The sequence below is a fragment of the Phoca vitulina genome, unplaced genomic scaffold, assembly GCF_004348235.1.
Source record: "Phoca vitulina isolate PV1807 unplaced genomic scaffold, GSC_HSeal_1.0 scaffold8, whole genome shotgun sequence".
Lineage (NCBI taxonomy): Eukaryota > Metazoa > Chordata > Mammalia > Carnivora > Phocidae > Phoca > Phoca vitulina.
In genome coordinates, this window is record NW_022589711.1 from 36,192,402 (window position 1) to 36,214,862 (window position 22,461).

At 38.3% G+C, this 22,461-nt stretch overlaps 1 protein-coding gene across 1 annotated transcript in view; it reads right to left on the minus strand.

Moving 5' to 3' along the window:
- Positions 1 to 22,461, minus strand: part of CFAP44 (cilia and flagella associated protein 44) — a 155,355-nt gene that overhangs the window by 4,133 nt on the left and 128,761 nt on the right. Inside the window, exons 28-34 of the mRNA XM_032406556.1 lie at positions 21,486 to 21,681; positions 11,715 to 11,825; positions 10,319 to 10,449; positions 8,054 to 8,170; positions 6,842 to 7,043; positions 2,570 to 2,730; positions 1,298 to 1,432 (exon numbers count right to left, since the gene is read on the minus strand). Of these exons, the coding sequence (XP_032262447.1) occupies positions 1,298 to 1,432; positions 2,570 to 2,730; positions 6,842 to 7,043; positions 8,054 to 8,170; positions 10,319 to 10,449; positions 11,715 to 11,825; positions 21,486 to 21,681 (1,053 nt within the window). The remainder of the gene's footprint in view (positions 1 to 1,297; positions 1,433 to 2,569; positions 2,731 to 6,841; positions 7,044 to 8,053; positions 8,171 to 10,318; positions 10,450 to 11,714; positions 11,826 to 21,485; positions 21,682 to 22,461) is intronic.

The window sequence follows — 22,461 nt, forward strand, 5'->3', positions numbered from 1 at the left end:
CTCTGAGCTTTGGAAAGTAGTATTTTGAGAGTAGCAGTATGAGACATTCCACGTAAAGAGACTATACATGAAAATCTATTACTTTAATACCATAAAAATTATCTATGTAAAGATATGTATGTAAGGATCTGCTATGTAAAGAGACATATATTATGAATTTCCTTTCCCATTTAACTGATCTTCTACTCAAACACTTCAGACTCTTTTCTCCAATATATCTGGACTTACCAAAGCACATAAAGCCAACAAGTGTGTATGACTGCTTATTCTATGAAGATCATGTTTAGGCATTAACCTTCTGGAACACCGTCCTGATTCTTAATTTGAAAATTCTTCAGTGGGTAAACGGCCCTCAATACTCAGATTTCTAGTATCCTCTCATACTGAATTTCCAATAATAAACCTCCCAAATCCTCTTATTCATTCTTGCTTCTAGACTTGTACTTAGACAGGTAATTCTTAAACTCTAGCCTGCATCAGAATCATCTGGAAGGCTTGTTAATGTAGCTGGCTGGGCCCCTCCCCCAGAGCTGCTGATTCAGTAGATCTGTGGGTGGCCCGAGAATTTGCATTTCTAATAAATTCCCCAGGTGAAGCTGATGCTGTTTTTCGGGGGACCACACTTTGTGAACCCCTGGCTTAGACCATTTCCAGGATGCTTAAAGAAAACCAAGGGAAACAATGGGCGTTTTTGCAGATACTTCTGTAAAAATATGACATATATATTTTAAAACATATCGCATATGTGTTAGGTTCCTAGAGGACACCTCACCTAGGTGAACCTTGAATCAGGTGAACCTGTATTAAATAAGTTATCCACCATATACTATGTATTAAGTATTATGTCAGGCTCAATAAATATTATGTAAGAAAAAGTTGAAAGCCATAAAAAGTAACAAGTGTTTTAATAAAGTAATATGAGATCCTACAATTAAAGATACCCACTTTAAATCAAACGAAATAAACAAATATTGGAAATGGGTATTTGTTTCCAAATTTAGGGATTATTTTGGCGTCATTTGTACCTAACTAACCTTACCTCTCCAGGGCTAAGGCAAACCCTATAGATTAGTACATATGTAAACTCATGTCACCCAAAAGGCATACAGTAAAACTAGTCCCCCAGGCTCACCTGTAAAGTGGGTACTAGCAACTTCATGTCCTCAGGGACCCAGGTGGACTGGAAGTGGTACAAGATCAAGGTTTGTTTAAATGCCAGCACTTGATATTCCTGTGAATAGCTACCTTCACAGAGCTTCCCCAACTCTGATAAAAGGTCTGAAGAAAAGGAACATACCTGCTGGTTCTGTAGTGTATTCAACTGAGAATCAAGTTTCTTCTTTTCAATACATAAATCATTCATCTGATGAAGCTTTTTAGTGTGTTCCTTTGTCTTCATCATCAACTCCCATCGTACCTGAGCAATCTTTTCCTGCCAGGACAGGAAGATGTAAAATGGGTTAAGTAAATAAGAGAGGAAACAGAAAAATACATGTCCAGATTTGATCAAAACCATTCAGCAAATATGCATATGAAAAAAATATAATCGAAAATCACTATGAAAATGCAACCAGAGCCAACTGCATTGGCTCTGGTTCAATTAGAGAAAAGAAGAATGTAGGTATGCCCAAAGATACAAGGAGGTAAAAAAGATAGACATAGATATCACTTCATTGTTGAAGAATGAAATCAGTATGCAAACAGTGCTGCTATTCATTACTTAAAAGGAAGAATATTAATTTAAGCAGCAAGCTTTCATATATTGTTCTTTCCCCAGTCTTGACCCAAGATCCTCAAGTAGCCTTGAATGGCCATGCATCTCCTGGTGGCTTTCCTTTGTTCTCTTACTGCTCTGAAAATTATTTTAGATTGCACATATTATCTCCAGCATTCCCCTCCCTGAAAATCTTGGATAAGCAAAGATAAGACAAGATGACACTAGGAACCTCTTCTCCTGCCCTGTCTACTGATAAGACAGGAAACTGGAGAAGTCATCATGACTTGGGGGCTTATAAAATCTTTATACAAGCTCCTATCTTTGAACCTGGCTACAGTGGGACACTGCCTCATCTCATAGCTCAGGGAACAGTGTAGGCGTTAACATCTTCTGAGACCCCACCAGCGAAATAGTCCATACCTGGTTATAGAATTTATTATTTAGAGATGTTTCCTAATTTCCAGATATGAACAGCATGTAAAAGCTACAGGGAACACTACAACTGCGATCCTCCGAGCACAGCGGTTCCATCTCTAACACTGTCAGAGCATTTATTTATACATTAATGTAGACCTCAGAGGGGAATCCTGGTCATCGACCATGCCATTTTGTTATATTTTCATGTACCCAGGACCCCAAAACCTAGTGCTGGTGCTTTCACTCCAAGACAGACAAGTCCCTTCAACTAAGTGAATGGTCAGGATGCTGAGACAGGCTTAAGATCATGGGGGAGCCGAGTGGGGCCCACAGACTCGTCTCTGGCTGCTCAGATGCTTCACAGGAACCACGGACAGTGTTTCTTGCCTTGACCCACGTTCAGCCAAGGTAGGTCACCTGTTGTCTCAGCCATACCTCCCACATCTTCATTTCCTTTGCATTCGTTAGCTCCTTTCGAAGTTTTTTGATCTTTAGCTCTTCAAGCGTTGTGTTCACGGAAAGTGTCTGAAGGGCTTCTAGGTCTATCACACGGCCAAACTTGCTGATCATTAGTTGATGGACCGTTTCTTCCATTTCTAAAAAAAAAAGACTTCACTGTCTTAGGTTGTTCCGTGGCCCGCATTGTTATTAAATGAACAATACCAGTAGCAACAACATTCCAAAGAACTGAGTTTGCAAGAGGATGGTAAAAGATTTTATGTTACCAGTTGACTTGTCCTCTGTGACTCTTCGCCAGCTCCTTTCCTCACTTAAAATGCCCATTCCTGGTTGTCTTTTCATCTACTTGAAAATCCTGTGTAAGGCAGACTCCGCTTTCCCCCAGTTGTTTCCACCCTCTGCTGTGCCCCTCCTCAGATTGTCAAGGGCCTCAAGTGGACAAAGAACTCTTCAGATTTTTTTTTTTTTTTTAAGTCACTGATCTCTACAGCATCTAGTGTTAAGAACACAGCAGGCACTGAGAGGAAGTTTCCATCGTACTCCAAGTAAAAATTAAAGTCTGATTCTCAAACATTCCAGGCTCATTCTCATCTCAGTTCCCACCGACTGGAATGTTCTTCCCCAAATAGCCACATGGCTCCCTCTTGCCAGCCCATTTTCTGAAAGCAAGTTGTAAGGCTCATTTCCAATACACTCAGTTTGAAGGGGTAACCAAGGTCCTCGTCCTCTAACCAGGGAAAACCACACCTTACCACTATTCCACCTTTCCAGGGAGCGGTTCCTGGCTCCTACAGACCTGAGCACTCTCCTTTCCCGTCCCTTCTTAATTTTTCTTCTTAGCAATGATCTCCATCTAACATGCAATATATCTTACTTTTGTTTACTGTCTTTCCTCAACATGAGAACCCTGGAACTTCTAGGGAAAATTCCATTTGTGGGGTCTGAGCTCCCCAAGAAAATGTAATTCTTGTAACAAGACTTTCTCAGGTACCAGACTGTCCCCTAAGTGAAGTCTGAAGGCCCTAAGGTATCAGAAGATGATACGGTTCTGCAATGGTGTGGAAGTTTGTATCTGGTGTCATTGTTAGGGTTTGACTATAATGATATAACTGGCATGACTGCTGTTGTGCATGATCCGGGAAGGGCTGTTCACTTGTATTCTGTGTGAGTGTAGTCCCCATGGACTTGTGTAATGTGGCGGCCACGATAATCAGTGATGCAAAAACGAAATGATGCTTAGATTATTTGTACACATGTACTAGCCTGTGGCTGCCTGCTTGGCCTCAGTAAGAACCTTGAGACTCCCTCCAGCTAGTGCCCTCTCCCATGACAGCCTCATGTACTAGGACGTGGACTCTGGTCCTTGCCATTCCCCCTGTGGAGCCAGTCTAATGCCCTTCTCCTGATTTGATTAGGCCACCTAGTGTTTACCGGGGACATAAAGCCTTCTGGAATATTTACCACATGCCTTCTCCATGGCCAAGAGCTGTGTTCTCCTTGGAATGAAGTGAACTTACTCCTTCCCACCACCATGTTCTAGACTCTCCTCTTCTTGTTCACTGAGTCTATGGAAGGAGGAAGGCAACCTCAAGCCAAGCATGGTGTTCCTCATCACTGCTAAGCCTTTGTTCTCCGGCTTACAGAAAAGGAACCCACTCCGAGTTCCACCTTCAGAATCAGGAAAACTTTAACCAGACTCACAACTTGCTTTTCAGAAAATGGGGTGGGGGGGGTGGGGAGAACTGAAAGTTGCTGAATAAAACTTATACCACATGGAACTATTCCCTTTTATTTCCATTAACACTCTGAAAATTTGCAAACTTCATTTCATCTTCACACATTTTCCCAAAATGAAAGTTTGCCCAAACTGAAACAAGCTTCTTTCCTTGTTTTCATACTAGTTTATTCCTTGGTTTGATGAATAGTACTTTCAAATATAAACAACATTCATGGCCTACCAAAGCCAGAGGAATGTGAAGTACATGAGAAGCACTGGGACCTCAAGGCTTACACCTGACAAAACTGTGTGTCTCAAATTAGTGTTATTTAAACATGCAGTCCTAATATGTATTTTTTATTTTATAATCCAGCTGCCTTGCAGAACCAGCTGCCCATGAAGGCAGAACCATCAACACTCACTGGAAACTGGCCTCTACAAATCCAAGCAACTTGGATTGGCTGACTAGTTGAGTACTATAGGCTTCCCATTTTTTTTCTTTTTCAGATTAATATATATATACTTTTATTCAATTGTGGTAAAATACATAACATAAAATATCATTTTAAACATTTTTAATTATACAGTTCTGTGGCATTAAAATAGATACTAAGATATTAGCAATATTGTTGTTTTTATTTATTTTATTTATTTTTTAAAGATTTTATTTATTTATTTGACAGAGAGAGAGAGACAGTGAGAGAGGGAACACAAGCAGGGGGAGTGGGAGAGGGAGAAGCAGGCTTCCCGCCGAGCAGGGAGCCCTACGCGGGACTCGATCCCAGGACCCTGGGATCATGACCTGAGCCGAAGGCAGACGCTTAACGACTGAGCCACCCAGGCGCCCCAATATTGTTGTTTTTAAAGTTGGAAACTTCACCACTTACACTTCTGTTCCATATATCAAATATTCAAAACATATTTTAAAGGATAGTAATCTTTATACTGTGCATCTTATAATATCCACAACTCCAGATAGATTAAAAATACAAATATGAAGAACACTACTAATAGAGGACACTATGGACAAAATATCTTTATGATCTCAAAACAGGAAAGGATTTCTTAAACAAGACATATACAGGGGCGCCTGGGTGGCTCAGTCGTTAAGCGTCTGCCTTCGGCTCAGGTCATGATCCCAGGGTCCTGGGATCGAGCCCCGCATCGGGCTCCCTGCTCTGCGGGAAGCCTGCTTCTCCCTCTCCCACTCCCCCTGCTTGTGTTCCCTCTCTTGCTGTGTCTCTCTCTGTCAAATAAATAAATAAAATCTTTAAAAAAAAAAAAAAAAAAAAAAACAAGACATATACACAGACACAATGCACAAACCATAAATATTGATAAAATTATATTAAGATTTTAAATGTCTATATCCCAAAAGGATACACTAAACAAAGTAAAAAGGCAAGTCACAAGAAGAAATTTGAAGTGCCTTAAAAGAGAATATAGAAAGAACTCCCTAAATCAGTAATAAAACAAGTAAAAAATTGGTAAGGTTTATAATAGGCAACTTACAGAAAAGGAAACACAAATAAATGGCAAATAACTAATGTACGTGAAGATATTTAACCTCACCAGAATCCAGGAATCATGAATAAAAAACCACACTGAAATACAATTTAACATCCACCAGGCTGGCAAATACGTTAAAGTCTGACAGCATCAGATGTTCCTGAGAATATGGAGCCTGAGCTGTTCTCACTGCCAGGGAAGCGGCAGGCTGGGGGGGCGGGCGGGGAGGGGAGGGTTGGAGATCAAATGATACAACCACGTCGGAGAGCAGCTTGGCAATATACAGGAGTGCCTGCCGGAAACGCCAACACCCCTCTACACCCCAGACACCCCAGTCCTGGGGATTCACTTTCTCCCGTGCACAAGGAGATGTGTACAAGAAGATTTACTATAGCTCTGTCTTCATGAAAAATTAAAAATACCTGAAATATCCATCAACAGAAGATTGAAGAAAGAAGTTCTTTCAGAGTCCTACAATGGAATATTATCGTTACAGTTAAAGTGAATAAATTACAGCAGTATGGATACCTCTCAAAAATTGGTTTAATAAAGTGAACTGCAAAATGATATGAATAATATTACAGTTAAAAACATGCAAAGTAGTTCCATATGTTGTGTGTGGATACATACATAAGCGTATGTGCTCACCTGCCAGTTGACCCTGGGGAAGGGGCTGGGGAACAGTAGCAGAAAGAGGAGGGGCTTCAGTTGTACGGGCAATGTTTTGATTCCTTAAGCTTGGTGGCTAGTTATGTCACTCTATATTTCATCATGCATAAAACCTTTTAAACTTAAGAGAAACAGTTTCTATGATAAAGGATTTATTCTTTTAAAACAAGAGCGTGACTATTCATTCAGTGGTATCAGGAGAGATGGTAGCTAGGAAGACGAGCAAGGGTTTCCTTGCTCTCAGTGGTTCTGATTCTGTGATAACTTACTGTTTTCAAAGCTGGAGGTGGTCACTTAATAGTTCCCTCTCTTATCAAGATAGTACTGGATAACCCGTGGGCTTAGTTACTCACTGCTTATAGTTTTTGCCATCTCTCTCTTTTCTCGGATAAGCTGTTTGCGCCTCTCCCGGCAGTCCTTGTTAAGTTTTTGCTGCTTGGAATTTTCTTCATGGAGCTGTATGATTCTTTCTTGGAGCCGTCCCAAGGAATGGTTAGAAAAGACCAAGGTTCCAGAAAGATCATTAGGAATTTCTCCAAATGCTACATACTCTACCTATCAAAACCAAAACAAAACCAAGATCAAACTAAATGTAAGATCATAGAAAGCACTTCCTTTTCTGTCCCTTGTTTAGGTCATTGCCTTTGGACTTCTGTCATTCCCACCACTGAGTAAGGTAAAAGAGCCAGAGTTGCCTTCAGATAGTAAGCCACATTATGTCCCTGTAGGGACAGCAAATCTTCCCCCAGACCATGCCTAATATCTGCTGCATAACCATGGGACAAACATTTCACGGTGGGTGTATTAGGCAAATCGCTACATAAAGCTAATCCAGTTTGGATCAGGTTACACAAAATATATGTGAGGCTGATCTAAGCTTTTTCTTCTAAAATACAGCTTTCTCCCTTTACCTGACAAAATAGGGTACCGAATGCATCTCTGCACCTTAATATAAGCTGTAATTCTAATGAGTGTGGAAATGAACCAAGAGGCAAGAAAAAGAAAGGACACTTTCCTTTTGTCTTGCCCTCCCTCATTAACAAGCAGAGATTATGATAATTCTTGCATAATTCATGTCTATTTGAAGATGGTGTGAAAAGATGTGCACATGATCCAAGATTTCAACTTCCAAACCATTCCATTCTTAAGTCATAAGCTCCTTGGGGCACCTGGCTGACTCAGTTGGAAGAGCATGGGACTCTTAACCTTGGGGTCGTGAGTTTGAGCCTCACGTTGGGTGTAGAGATTACTAAAAATAAATAAACAAACAAACTAAAAAATAAATTTAAAACAAGTCATAGGCTCTTCATTTCCTCAGACCTGAAACAATTCATTGGCCTTTGGAAGTGATAATGGGCCATCGGGAAATACATATGTTTGGCTCTTACTCTTTCACAACAATCTGAGAATGGATAAGAAAAGTTGGGGTGTCATTATTCAGGTAGAATTCTCAGCAAAGGGCTGCATTTCTTCCCACGAGTGACCCACGAATCTTTTCTGGGAAAGCCTGGGTGTGGTGGCTCTTCTGCTCAGACAGGGTGGCGCATCGTCTCCAGACCCATCACCTGGTGGAGCTTGAGTGGAATCACGACCAGCAGTTCATTTAGCCGCTGCTGTTTCTCTCGTTGGTAAGCCTCCAGGGCCTCCTCAGCTACATTCAGGTTAGCTGCCACAACTTTCACCTGTGGAGAGCCCCATGTGTGAAATGTGATAAATGAGGACATCTTGGGAGATGAGCAGGACCTGCCCTGTTGGGCTATGATTAAATGAATGATCCCAGTTTGCAGCCCAGGAATATGTGTTATTTTTTTCCTGCTAAGTCATGATCCACACTACTTTTTCAATCATTCCTATGTCCCCAGAGTAGTAAAGGGCCCATGAATAGGAGTTCAGATGTCCTCATCTCCCTTTTATTTTCTGCATGAAAAGCAGCTCTCAGCATGGAATGTCTTTGTCAACATGGTGGGAATCTCATTGGGCCATCAATGACCTCAAAAAACAAAAGGAAAAAGCCCTTTAAGGCAACAAAATTACTAACTACAGTACTCATAAAGCACGTTCTTCATCTAAAAAACTTGAAAATTTTCCAAATCATTTTGTATTTGCAAGAGGAGAAGCAATCTATCAAAAATATTTGTGAATATGAACTCTAAATGATACTTTCCAGCCACTGGATGTACTCAGCCAAAGAATTAAATGAAGTCAGAGAAGGACTTCTCGAGAACCACGCCACTATTGATTGTCTACTACTGCTACACCATTTGGGGTGTGAAAATTTTCCTCACATGGTTTGTTTCAACAACTCAGTTAACTCCTGCAAGGTGACCCAATTAATAGGGGACATTTGTGATCAATTAAATAAGATCAAGATATCCACTGATCTATTTGACAAAATTGGTAATTGGGGATCCTATCTAAGACATTTGACCATAATTTTGGGCCTAATACTCGTTTCATGTTCATCCTTTTGAATGTGCTGATGCATGTACCGTTTGCTGCCCATCATGACCCCCTGGAGCCATACCAAGGGCCCCTGGACTGACCCCTGGAGAGATTCTAACTGCCCTACAGCCCGCAGCCCCATTTCAGCAGGAAGCAGCCAGAGCGGTCATCGTCCCATTCCCTAGGGTTAGGGTTAGGGTTACCATTCCAGGGGGAGGAATGAGTAAGGGACAGGCAGGTCTAAGCAGGGAGAGATAGATAGGGGGCTATGTGATCAGGCTCAAAGAAATCCCAAAAACGTGAGGTGTGGGGAACCCAGAGATAAGGGGACAAATTGGACCACCCTGCCCTAGGCGTGGGGGTGGGTGGGTGTCTTTTTTATGATAATCACCTGTGACCAACAAAGAATAACCAGACCCTAAAAAGGAAGTAAGCCATTGAAGGTCTCATCACTAGTCCTTGCTCAATGGTGATATCAATAGAGATGTTAGAAGGATTTAAGTTCCCTGGTTAGCTTTCTATAAAAGACTAACCCTAAGGACCCTCAGTGGCAACCCTGTCCGGACCCCTCTCACTCTGTTTCTATTTATTTTTATCTTACTCTTTTTCATTTCTGTTTTTGTGAATGTTTCCTAATATACAAAATACATTAGTACAATAGTTTGTGAATATAATTTGTAAATATATATATATATATTGTATATAATTTTTTTTTACTTATAGAAGTATGTAATAAAAAAGTTTGGAGATCAATGATTTAGATAAAGGACGGCCAATCTTCAAAAGAACCAAGAGCCCCTACCACAACTGTGCTTGAAGAGGAAAAACTTAAAATATAACACTTAAAATGTTTAGGGGCACCTGAGTAGCTCAGTCAGTTAAGTGTCTGCCTTGGGCTCAGGTCATGATCTCAGGGTTCTGGGATCGAGTCCTATGTTGGGCGTCCTGCCGAGCAGGGAGTCGGCTTCTCCCTCTGTCTGCCGCTCCCCCTGCTTGTGCTGACAAATAAACAAAATCCTTAATAAAATAGGGGCGCCTGGGTGGCTCAGTCAGTTAAGCATCTGCCTTCGGCTCAGGTCATGATCCCAGGGTCCTGGGATCGAGCCCCGCATCAGGTTCCCTGTTCAGCGGGAACCCTGCTTCTCCCTCTCCCATTCTCCCTGCTTGTGTTCCCTCTCTCACTGTCTCTCTCTCTCTGTCAAATAAATAAGTAAAGTCTTTAAAAAATAAATTAAATAAATAAATAAATAAATAAATAAAATAAAATAAAATGTTTCTTCTCTGGGGAGAAGGCCTAACTCATGTCATTTCTATGAAACAGCAGTACAGTAGCTGGGAGGATGGCTGGCACGCTGGGAGAGGATAAATAAGTAAGCACACCATCATACTTTTTTGGATAGTGTATCATGTTCCTTTTTGAGGTTATCGATAATTTTCTTTTCTTCAGCTAAGGCCTCCTCAATGTCCAGCCTTTTCTCTCGAAGTTGAAGGGCCAATTCAAAAAGACCCACATCACAATCTGAAAAGACAGTCAAAATTAAAAGAAGCCCCATTGTCATGGAATGTGCCGATATTAGAAGTGTGGACTTTGGAGCTTCAGAATTAATAATGACCATTTATGGGTCCACTCTAGCACACTTTCACTCCACTTCGGGCTCCACTGTTCCAGGTGGAAATTATTAATAATATAAGTAATGCTGATAGTAATTCTGATACCAGCACTGATGTTCCGAGCAGTACCGTGAGCCAGACTTTCTGTTTAGGACTCCTTTTATGTACGTTCTCTCACTCAAGTCTCCTAGGCCCTTGCAAGGTAGAAACTGTTGTTCCCACATTATAGGTGAGCACCCAAAGTCTCAGAGAAGTCATGTAGCTGATACATGACACAATGGGACTCAGGTACAGTATCCCTGTATTAATTTCCACTATATCACACCACAGTCCACCAAGCAATAGATAAAGAATGTGAAAATAAGAGTACTACAATGGAATTTAGAAACTTTAGTTCTAGCCCTAGTTCCACCACCAAACTAGCTGTGGGACTTTTTTCAGGCCATTTAATCCTGCTGTAAACAAGGATTGTTTACAAGGATCCTGCTGTAACAAGTTGCATTATAATCTTTCGAGCTCTAGTTCACTCAGACATATGATTTTAAAAAGACTCTTGTTTGCAACATTAAAACAAGATTTAAACTTTACTTGAAATTAAGCTTTAAAATTTTATTTAAAATCTATATAAAGTGGCTACAAAAATAAATTTCATACCAAAAAGAAGTTTTTTCTGTACAGGACTATTCATCTATTGAGACTGTAAGAATATTGGTCTGGCTGCTTCAGACTGGTTTTACCAGTGAAAACAGTGAATATAAATTGCTAAGCATCTCCAGGAAACCAGCACAAAGTACCCTTACAAAACGGATTTTAAATATGAAAATTTGAATGGGTTTGTCAAAAAGAGAAAGCTTCGTAAAAAAAAAAAGAATACATGCACACGCGTACGCACACGCACGCACACACCGATCTGTTATTTCTACATAATTTGACTTTGAACCAACTATAAGTTATCTGTAAATTATTTGTCGTTCATAAATGACTGCCTAGGGAAAAGAAAATAAATCATCCAGAGAGCCAAATAAAAGTATTCATTAGACTACTTCATACAACTTCAACCATGCTTCCCTTAAATTTTATTATAAGACAACCGAGAAACCACAAAAGGATCTCCTTGATATTATCAGTCCATATTCACACTTCACAGAGAACATATGGTTTTATCCAACTTACTTGTTGGGCAAATAGAATCATCAAAAACTTCATCTTCAGATCCAGACTCATCTTCATCACTCTCTAAGCTAGACTCTTCTTCACTTGATTCATCACTATCTTCATCTTCATCTAAATAGAGAAGAAGGCATTATTAATAAGCAGAGAAATTCCTGTGTTAAGATAAATCTCAGATTTTAAAAATAAAGGGTTTTTTTCAATGAGTTAGTCACTAGGAAAATAACAGATAAGGCAGGCAATTAGTCAATATTTTTAGAAGAGTTTAAAATGGTTAAAGAAAATATTACCCAAAGAAATCTACAGATTCAATGCAATCTCTATCAAAACACCAATAGTATTTTTCACAGAACTAGAATGAATAATCCTAAAATTTATATGGACCCACAAGAGACCTTGAATAGCCAAAGCAATCTTAAAAGAACAAAACTGGAGGTATCACAGTCCCAGATTTCAAGATATACTACTAAACTATAATAATCAAAACAGTATGGTGCTGGCACAAAAATAGACACATAGATCAAGAGAACAAAATAGAGAGCCCAGAAATAACCCCACACTTATATGGTTGCTCTATGACAAAGGAGGCAAGAATACACAATGGGGAAAACACAGTCTGTTCAACAAGTGGTGCTGGGAAAACTGGACAGCTAGATGCAAAAGAATGAAACTGGGCCACTTTCTTATTCATACATAAAAATGAACTCAAAATGTGAGTTCAACCTAAATGTGAGACCTAAAACCATGAAACTCCTAGAAGAAAATGTAGGCGGTAATTTCTTTGACATCAGCCATAGAAACATCTTTCTAGATATGTATCCTAAGGCAAGAGAAACAAAAGCAAAAATAAACTATTGGAACTACTCCAAAAAAAAAAAAAAGCTTTTGCAGAGTGAAGGAAATCATCAGCAAACCAAAAAGTCAACCCAGTGAATGGGAGACTATATCTGATATATCCAATTATTGGTTAACATCCAAAATATATAAGGAACTTACACAACACCAAAAAATCCCACAAATAATCTGATTAAGAAATGGACAGAGAACCTGAATAGACATTTCTCCAAAGATGACATACAGATGGTCAACAGACGCATGAAAAGATGCTCAACATCACTCATTATCAGGGAAATGCAAATCAAAACCACACTTGTCAGAATGGTTAGATTCAAAAAGACAAGAAACAACAGATGTTGGCAAGGATATGGAGATAAAGGAACCCTCACACACTGTTGGTGGGAATGTAAATTGGTGCAGCGACTATAGAAAACAGTATGGAGGTTCCTCAAAAAATTAAAAATAGAATTACCATATGACCCAGTAATTCCACTACTGGGTATTTACCCAAAGAAAATGAAAACAGTAATTCAAAAAGATGTATGCATTCTTATGTTTATTGCAGCAGCATTTACAATGACCAAGATATGGATTAATCCTCAGTCACAGAAAAGAAATGAGATCCTGCTACTTGCAACAACCTGGATGGACTTAGAGGGTATAATGCTAAGTGAAATAAGAGAAAGACAAATACTAGATGATTTCACTTACACAGGGTATCTAAAAAACAAAACAAATGAACAAACAAACAAACAAAGCAGAAACAGACCATAAATACAGAAAACAAACGGATTGTCACCAGAAGCAAAGGGGGGGCAGAGGGATGGGCAAAAGGGGTGAAGGGGCATGGAAGGCACAGGCTTTCCAGTTATAGAATGAGTAAGTCATGAGCTGCAAGGTCCAGCATAGGGAATATAAGCAATAGTGTTATATTAGTGTTACATGAGGACAGATGGTAGCTGCACTCGTGTTGAGCATAGTATAACATACAGAGTGGTGGAGTCACTATGTTGTTCACTTGAAACTAATGTAACATTGTGGGTCAACTATAATTCAATCAAAAAATTATTTTAAAATAATAATAAAATTCTACAAAATAAAATAACCAAGTAAAAAGAAAAAAACAAATAAATAAATGGTTGGGGACACAGAGACCAAAACTCAAATGCCTGAAGAAGGTTGTTCAATTAATTTCAATGCACTGAATCAAAGAAGGTTGAGACCAAACTGCCAAGCTGCTTCTGCTGTGACCTAACACACACTTGGTTTTATAGGTCCACAATTCCTAAATCATAGTGCCTTGGGAGGGGGGAAAATAAACTTCCATAACTTATCTGAAGTAATGCTATATATTATCTTTATTTAACCTACTTAGTGTGAATATTTGTGTCTTGCTGTAGAAATATTATGGTGTTTGATTTAGAGATCCTGCTCTAAGCCCTGCTGGGGGTGAGAGTTGACAAAGACTCTATCCGTTGACCAAACTTGAGTCAGGCTCCTCTGAGTTCTCTTTCTGACCCATAGTGGACCATGAGCTTAGTTCTTGACCCATTTAGTCCAGTTTTAGCAAGAATCCTGCTGAGTCAGTTTAGTAAAAATCTCACACCCTTGATGTCTGATCAGATTCCTCCTTAATCCTTACCCTCACTATCTTTTCACTCTGGCCAATCTTCAGCAAAAATCCTGTTAGGTCAGTCTAGCAAAGAATTATCCTACCTCTTAGTAATTTTCCATCCACTGACTCCCACCCTGCTGCTTGGCTATAAATCTCTATTTGTCCTTGTTGTATTCAGAGTTGAGCTGATCTCTCTCCCCTATTATAAAATCCCATTGTAGTGGTGCCCCTGAATAAAGTCTGCCTTATTGTTCTTTAACAAGTGCCATGAGTGGTTTTTTCTTTAACAGTGTCATATAAAATATCTTTTATAAAATACAAAAAATACTAAAACTCATCTGCCCCCAAGAGTTTCAGATAAGGGACTGTAGACCTCTCCCACGCAGCTCTACTCCATTTTCTTTTAAACATGTTGAAGCCATCTATGAACCATAGATCACTAATTGGCAATTTCTATTTTATGGACATCAAGTTAGAAATAAGAGATGGACCTCATACCCTTCAGAAGATTTCTTAAATTTAAGATCTCTCTTAAAATTACTTTAAGCGGTCTGTACCACCTTATGAAACAAATCGCCAAAGTTTAAAATTAGACTTTAAAATTCCTACATAGATTTCTGCTTTTGGGAAGACAAAGTAGATCTATTTTTTTCTTATGTAGAACAAACATAAGATTCTGAAAAATGGAAAGAAAGCAGACTAAATATGAAACTCAGAAGCTGAGGAACAACTGTGGTGAGTTTTTTGGGTCTTCTTTTTGCCTCTTAGATCTCAGACTTAGAAATGAGTAAGTCACCAACCTGGAAACACCAATAGATACAGATATAAAACGGCCCAACCAGAGCCTACTCTCTCTAGCCAAATGGCCAAGAAAGAGGTGGCCCAACAAGGCAAAACTTTTAGACAATATCCTAACCAAACACCACAGGAAAAAAACTGTGGTCCCACTCCCACCCCTATCAGCGAAGGCCAAGTAGGGAACCTAGACATCCACCCTTGCAAAGCTGCAATGAGGCACCCAACATTCTCATCACCCAGGATAGTGTCAGAGAAGGCAAAGCAGGGAACCAGGACATTTTTTTCCTGCTGGCTGGTGACCAGCCTTGCCCCCAAACCCCACCAAGATATCTGTGGAGACCATGTGGGTAGCCCGGATTTCTTTCACCTTGCAATAACAAGACTCACTCCCTCCTCCCATAGAGGTCATGTCTTAAGAACCCTAATAGAAAAAAAGAAGAAGAACCTGGAAAGTCAGGACTTTCACCATTGCGCAGAGGTCCCAAGGCCATCCCCACTATGTTGTCAGTAGAGACTACATGGGGAACCAGAACTCCAGAACAAGGAGATCCTCCTTCCTTTGAGTCACAGTGAAGGTTGAGTATGGCAATAAGGAGTAGGCACCCAATCCTTTCTCTGGAAGAGCAGTGTTAGAAAAAGCCAAGAAAAACAGAAGATTTAAATAAGATACAGAGTCTTATAACATAATATGGAAGTTTCCAGGTTTCAACTGAAAGTCATTCACTGTAGCAAGAACCAGGAAGATCTCCAACTGAATGAGAAAAGACAATGAATAAATGTCAACATTAGGATGGCAGAAATGTTAAAATTATCTGACAAAGTATTTAAAATAGCCATGATAAAAATGCTTCAATAACCAATTATAACACACTTTAGGCAAATGAAAAATACAAAGCCTGTTCAAAGAAATAAAAAGTATCAGAAAGAAAAAGATACAAAGAAGAACTAAATGGAAATGTTAGAACTGAAAAATACAATAACTAGAAGAGGAACTCAGTAGATGGGCTCAACAGTAGAATGGAGGGGAACAGAGGAAAGCATCTGTAAACATGAGGACAGAACAATAGAAGTCATCCAGTTTGAAAAACAGAAAGAAAACTGAAAAACAAACCTCAAACCTCAGAGCCTCAGGGACCTATAGGACTATAATGAAAGGTCAAACATTCATGGCATGAGTCCCAAAAGGAGTGAAGAAAAAGGAGGTTCGTAAAAGCACTTAAAGAAATAATGACTGAAAATTTCTCAAATTTGGCAAAAGACATAAGCTGACAGATTAAAGGAGTGAACCTTCATCAGTCTGAACCCAAAGAATCTACTCCAAGATACATCATAGTCAAGTGTCTGGAAACTAAAGACAAAAAGTCTTAAAGGCAGTGAGAGAAGTGAGACTTCACCTTTGGGAGATGAACAATTTGAGTATCAGAGGATTTCTCATCAGAAACCATGGAGGCTGGAAGAAAGTAGCACAATATTTTTTAAATGCTCAAAGAAAAAAAAGTCAACCTAGAATCCTATACCCAGTGAAAATATCTTTCTGAAATGGAGAGGAAATTAAGACGTTTTCAGTTTGCCACTAGTATACTTACCCTAAAAGAATGTATAAGGGACATTCTTTAAACAGAAGGGAAATAATTTTTTTAAGAAGGAATTTTGGAACATCATCAAGGAAAAATTAACATGGTAAGCAAAAATATAGGTAAATATAATAGGCTTCCTTCCTCCCTTTGAGTGTTTAAATTATGTTTGGTAGTTGATGCAAAAATTATAACATTGTCTGATGTGGTTCTAGATATATGTAGATGAACTGTTCAAGACAATTATATTATAAATGGAGGAAATAAAGGGATGTAAAGGCAGATGAGGATTCTATACTTGACTTAAACTGGTAAAATGATAACACTGGTGGTCTGGGATAAATTATGTATATATAATGTAATTTATAAAGCAACCACTAAAAAAGTTACACAGAGATACACTCAAAAGACTAGAGAAAATTAAAATGGAATTCTAAAAAATGTTCAAGTAACCCAGAGGAAGGTAGGAAAATGTAGAAGATGGAAAGCAGAGAGAATAAAAAATAAACGGCAGACTGAAGGCCTAATATATTAAATCTAAATGGTTTAAGTACACCAATTAAAAGACAAAGAGTAGAGAAGAAACATTAACCATGTGCTGTCTACTAGAAATTCACTTCTAGTATAATAACATAGTCAAATTGAAAGTAAAAGGAGTGAAAAGATATCATGCAAACATTAATCAGAGCCAAACAGGAGTGACTATATTAACATCAGATAAAGTAGACTTCAGAGCAAAGAAAAATACTCTAGACAGAGAAAGACCTTATATGATAAAAGTGTCCATCTATCAAGAAGACATAGTAATCCTGAATGTGTGTGCATAAAACAGGGCTGCAAATATGGAAGCAAAACTAATAGAAATGAAAAGAGAAATAGATAAATCCATAATTATATTTGGAGACTTCAACACCCCCTCTCAACATTTGATTGGAATTATACAGAAAATCAGCAAGACTACCTTAGAAGACCTGAATAGTATCATTAACCAACAGGATCCAATTGACAGTAATAGAAGGTTTAACCCAAAACAGCAGAATATACATTCTTTGCAAGTACCCACAGAACATATACCAAGACAGACCATATGCTAGACCATTAAACAAATTTCAACAACTATAAAAGAACTGACATCATGCAGAATGTGGTCTCTGACCCCAATGGAATCAAACTAGGAATCCATAACAGAAAGTTACCAAGAAAATCTCAAAACACTTGGACGCAAACAAAACACTTCTATATGGTCCATGGGGCCTAAAGGAAAGATCAATGTAAATTTTAAAACTGCAGTGACATGAATGAAAATGGAAAATGCAACTTACCAAAATTTGTAGAATCCAGCTAAAGCAGTGTTAAGAGGGAAATTACAGCACTAAATTAGAAGAGGAAATGTCTCAAATCAATAATTCACACTCACCTCAAAACCTAAAAACAGACATGCAGAATAAATGCAAAGCCAGCAGAAGAAGGTAATAATAAAGATAAGTGCAGAAATCAATAAAATTGAAAGTAGAAAAATTATCTTTAAAAAATCACCTATCCGAAGTTATCCAAATTTATCCCATTTGTTCACAAAAAGATCAAATTGACAAACCTCTAGCAAGTCTAAAAAAAAGGGGGGGATAACAAAAAGTTACCAATATCAAGAATGCAACAGGCGATATTACTATAGACCTTGCAGATATTAAAAAGATAATAGAGAAATACAATGAATATCCCCACACACATAAATTTGGCAACTCAAATGAAATAGACCAATTTCACACACACAAAACTACAAATTACCACTAGTCACCCAATATGAAATAGACAATCTGAATAGTTATATAGCTGTATTAAAAACCCTTGAGGGGTACCTGAGTGGCTCAGACAGTTAAGTGTCTGCCTTTGGCTCAGGTCATGGTCCCAGGGTCCTGGGATCGGGCTCCCTGCTCAACGGGGAGTCTGCTTCTCCCTCTCCCTATGCCTGCTGCTTCCCCTGCTTGTACACACTCTCTCTCTGTCAAAAATAAATAAAATCTTGGGGCGCCTGGGTGGCTCAATCGTTAAGCAGCTGCCTTCGGATCAGGTCATGATCCCAGAGTCCCACCTCGGGCTCCCTGCTCAGCGGGAAGCCTGCTTCTCCCTCTCCCACTCCCCCTGCTTGTGTTCCTGCTCTCGCTGTCTCTGTCTCTGTCAAATAAATAAATAAAATCTTAATAAATAAATAAATAAATAAAATCTTTAAAAAAAAAAACTTTTGAGTTTGTAATTTTAAAACTCCCCTGAAGAAATCTACAGGTCCAAATAGTTTCACTGGAGAACACTACCAAATTTAAAGAATTACTACCACATACATTATCTTCCAGAAAATCAAAGAGAAGACTTCCTAATTCATATTGTGAAGCTAGTATTATCCTGATACTAAAACCAGACAAAGATAGTACAAAAAAGAGAAAAAAGCAAGCTAAAGACCAATGATCCTCATGAATATATGGACACAAAATTTTTTTTTCTTTTCTTCTTCTTCTTCTTTTTTTTTTTTTAATAAGTTCTACACCCAACATGGGGCTTGAACTCACAACCCCAAGAGCAAGAGTTGCATGCTCTATTGACTGAACCAGCCAGGCGCCTCTAGGCACAAAATTTCTTAATAAAATATCTGAAAATAGAATTCAACAATATATAAAAAGAATTATAAACCATGGGGGGTGGTATTTCAAGGGTGTAAGTCTGATTCAATAATCAGTAATCAGCCAATGTAACACACCATATTAATAAGCTAAAGAAAAAAAATCACATAATCATCAATCAAGGCAGAAAACCATCTGACAAAATTCAACACCCATTCATGATAAAAACTTTAAAAACTAGGAACAGAGGGGAACTTCCTCAACTTGATAGAGTATCCACAAAATACCGACAGGTAGCATACTTAATGGTGAACCATTAAATGCTTTCTGCCTATGATTGTGAATAAGGCAACGATGTCAGCTCTCAGCACTCTATTTCCATGTAGTACTGGATGTTCTAAACAATGCAAAAAGGCAAAAAGAAGAAATTGGCATAAAGAGCAGAAAGAAAGAAATAAAACTGAACCTATTTGCAGATAAATTATTGTCTACATAGAAATTCCCAAGGAATCTATCAAAAACTTCTAAAACTAATAAGTGAGGTCACAAGATAGGAGATCAACATCTAAAAAGCAACTGTATTTCTATATACTAGTGTGGACATGCCACACCAAGATTAAAAACAAAATAGCACTATAAAATTGTACTAATGTATACTATTAGTCTGCCACTTATTTCATTTTCTAGGATTTTGTGTGAGAATTTTTTTAAAGATTTTATTATTTATTTGAGAGAGAGAGAGGGAGAGGGAGAAGCAGACTCCCCACTGAGCAAGGAGCCCAACATGGGACTCGATCCTAGGTCCCTGAGATCATGACCTGAGCCAAAGGCAGACACTTAACTGACTGAGCCACCCAGGCACCCTTTGTGTGAGATTTTAATAAAATATTTCTACCACCACCAAAAAAAAAAAAAAGATAGCATTAAAAATCACTTGAGGGGCACCTGGATGGATCGATTAAGCATCTGATTCTTGATTTCAGCTCAGGTCTGATCTCAGGGTGGTGAGATCAAGCCCCCACATCAGGCTCGGTGCTCAGTGGTGAGTCTGCTTGAGAATCTCTCTCTCCCTCTCCCTCTGCCCCTCTCCCCTGACTTGCTTGCTCTTTCTCTGGAAAATAATAATAATAATAATAATAAAAATAAAGTCACTTAAAAAAGGGAAATACTTCAGTATAAATCTAATAAAACATGAACCTGAATTGTATGTTGAAAATGATACAATGCTGATGAAAGAAATCAAATCTCTAAATGCATACTGTGTTCACTCATTGGAAGACCCAACAAAGATGCAGATTCTCCCCAAACTGATATAAAAGTTTAACACAATTTCTATCAAAATTTCAACAAGATTTTTTTGTATATACAAAAAATTATTTTGAAATATAGAAAGATAAAGGAAATAGAATAGCTGAAACAATTCTGAGAAAGAAAAATAAAATAGGAGGAATTAGTTGACCTGACTTCAGAACTCAATGGCCTCCATAATCAAGACTACAGTATTGGTGGGGAGCTAGACAAACTGATCAGCAGAACAGAACATCCAGAAGCAGATCCACACAAATATGCCCAAGTGGTTTTTGACAAAGATCAAAAGCAATTCAATGGGAGAAAGACAGCTTTTGCAACAAATGGTGCCAGGGCAATTAGACATTCACAGGAGGGAAAAACAGACCTTGACCTAAGTCTCGCACCTTATAGAAAAATTAAGCCCAAATCGATTTCAGACTTTAATGTAAAACCCTAAAACTTTCAGAAATAAATAGGAGAGAATCTTTGGGACCTAGGGCTAGGCAAAGAGTTCTTAGACTTTGAAACCTAAGCAAGATCCAAAAAAAAGAAAACCAAAAAAAGAAAAACACCTTATAAATTGGACCTCAACAAAAATAAAACCTTCAGCTCTGTGAAAGACCATGCTGAGGGAATGAAAAAACAAGCTACACAACGGAAGAAAATATTTGCACAGCACCTGTCTGACACAGACTAGCGCCTAGACCATACCGAGGGCACTTCAACCTCAGAAGCAAAAAATCCTATTCAAACTTGGGCGAAGGACATGACGAGATATTTGACCAAAGATGACATTGGGTTGGCATATGAACAGAAGAGAAGATGTGCTTGTTACATGAACTACCCTAAGCTGTTTCAAACCAGATACACACACACAAATTAACTCCATAGGGTTAGAGATCTACAGGTTTATATCCTCTCCCCTTCAAGCCCACAGAACTTCTGTCTATGTTGTAGGAACAAAAGTTGTCAAATATATCCTTAGTTATTTCTCTATTTCATGTTAATGAGAAAAAAATAGAATCATATGTTAAAAAGAAACTCAAACCGGCATCTCCTTCAACATCCTTTTTCTTCGCCCGCTTAATCCTCTTCTTTAGGACCTTCATGAGGAAATTAGCAAATTTATTGTTTTCTCCAACAGCTGCTTGGAAACCAGCATAGAGTGCTTTTTCTTGGTCCTGGAGCTTGGCAATTTCATTCTTTTTCTCTTCCATCTCTTTAAGAGTTTCATTTATTTTCCACTAAATGAACAAAAACAGGAATAAGTGAAAGTATTTTCGATAAACCAGGTTCAGAGAATAATATATATTACAATGTAAGGTTACAGTTCACAAACATTTTTTTAACCTTCTTCATAGAAGTTTACATTTCTGATGGTTGGAGAGCCATCCATTCATTTGGTTAAAATTTTATAATTCTTTTGTGAAAATCAGTTAAGTCCAGAATTGGATAAGATCAGCTTTTTATGTTTAGCTTCCTCAAAAAGTCTAAATTAAGTGAAATATTTACTGTCAGCTAATATTTTGCATGTGTGGTCTCAAAAACAAAAGATGTTTTTCATATGAATACATGACAACTAAAACAAAAAGACACTGCATCCCTTAGTGCAGCAGATATACCTTAAAAATGGTGTTACTATTCAGTAATATCTATTTGATGGAATCCTTCTTCCTTTGAGATGAAAGTTGGATGGTATCATTTATCTCTTTAAATTTAACATATATATAACAAACAAAGAAACTTACTTTCCTAAGATACTCAATTACATATTACCGTGAAACTAGCTATCGTATTTAAAAAACTAGTCAACTTCTTTTCCAAGTATGTTCATAAGGATAACATATAATCAAAACTCAACTTTATATGATAGCTAGTGACAATAAAAATAGACTTTGAAATTCGTAAGCTAAATAGAAGGCTCACTTTTGAAAACTTATCCTCCTACCATACAAAACATCCGATCGAATTCACTGTAAAGTCTGATTCATTTCTCTCTCTCAAGAATACCAAAAGCAGAACAA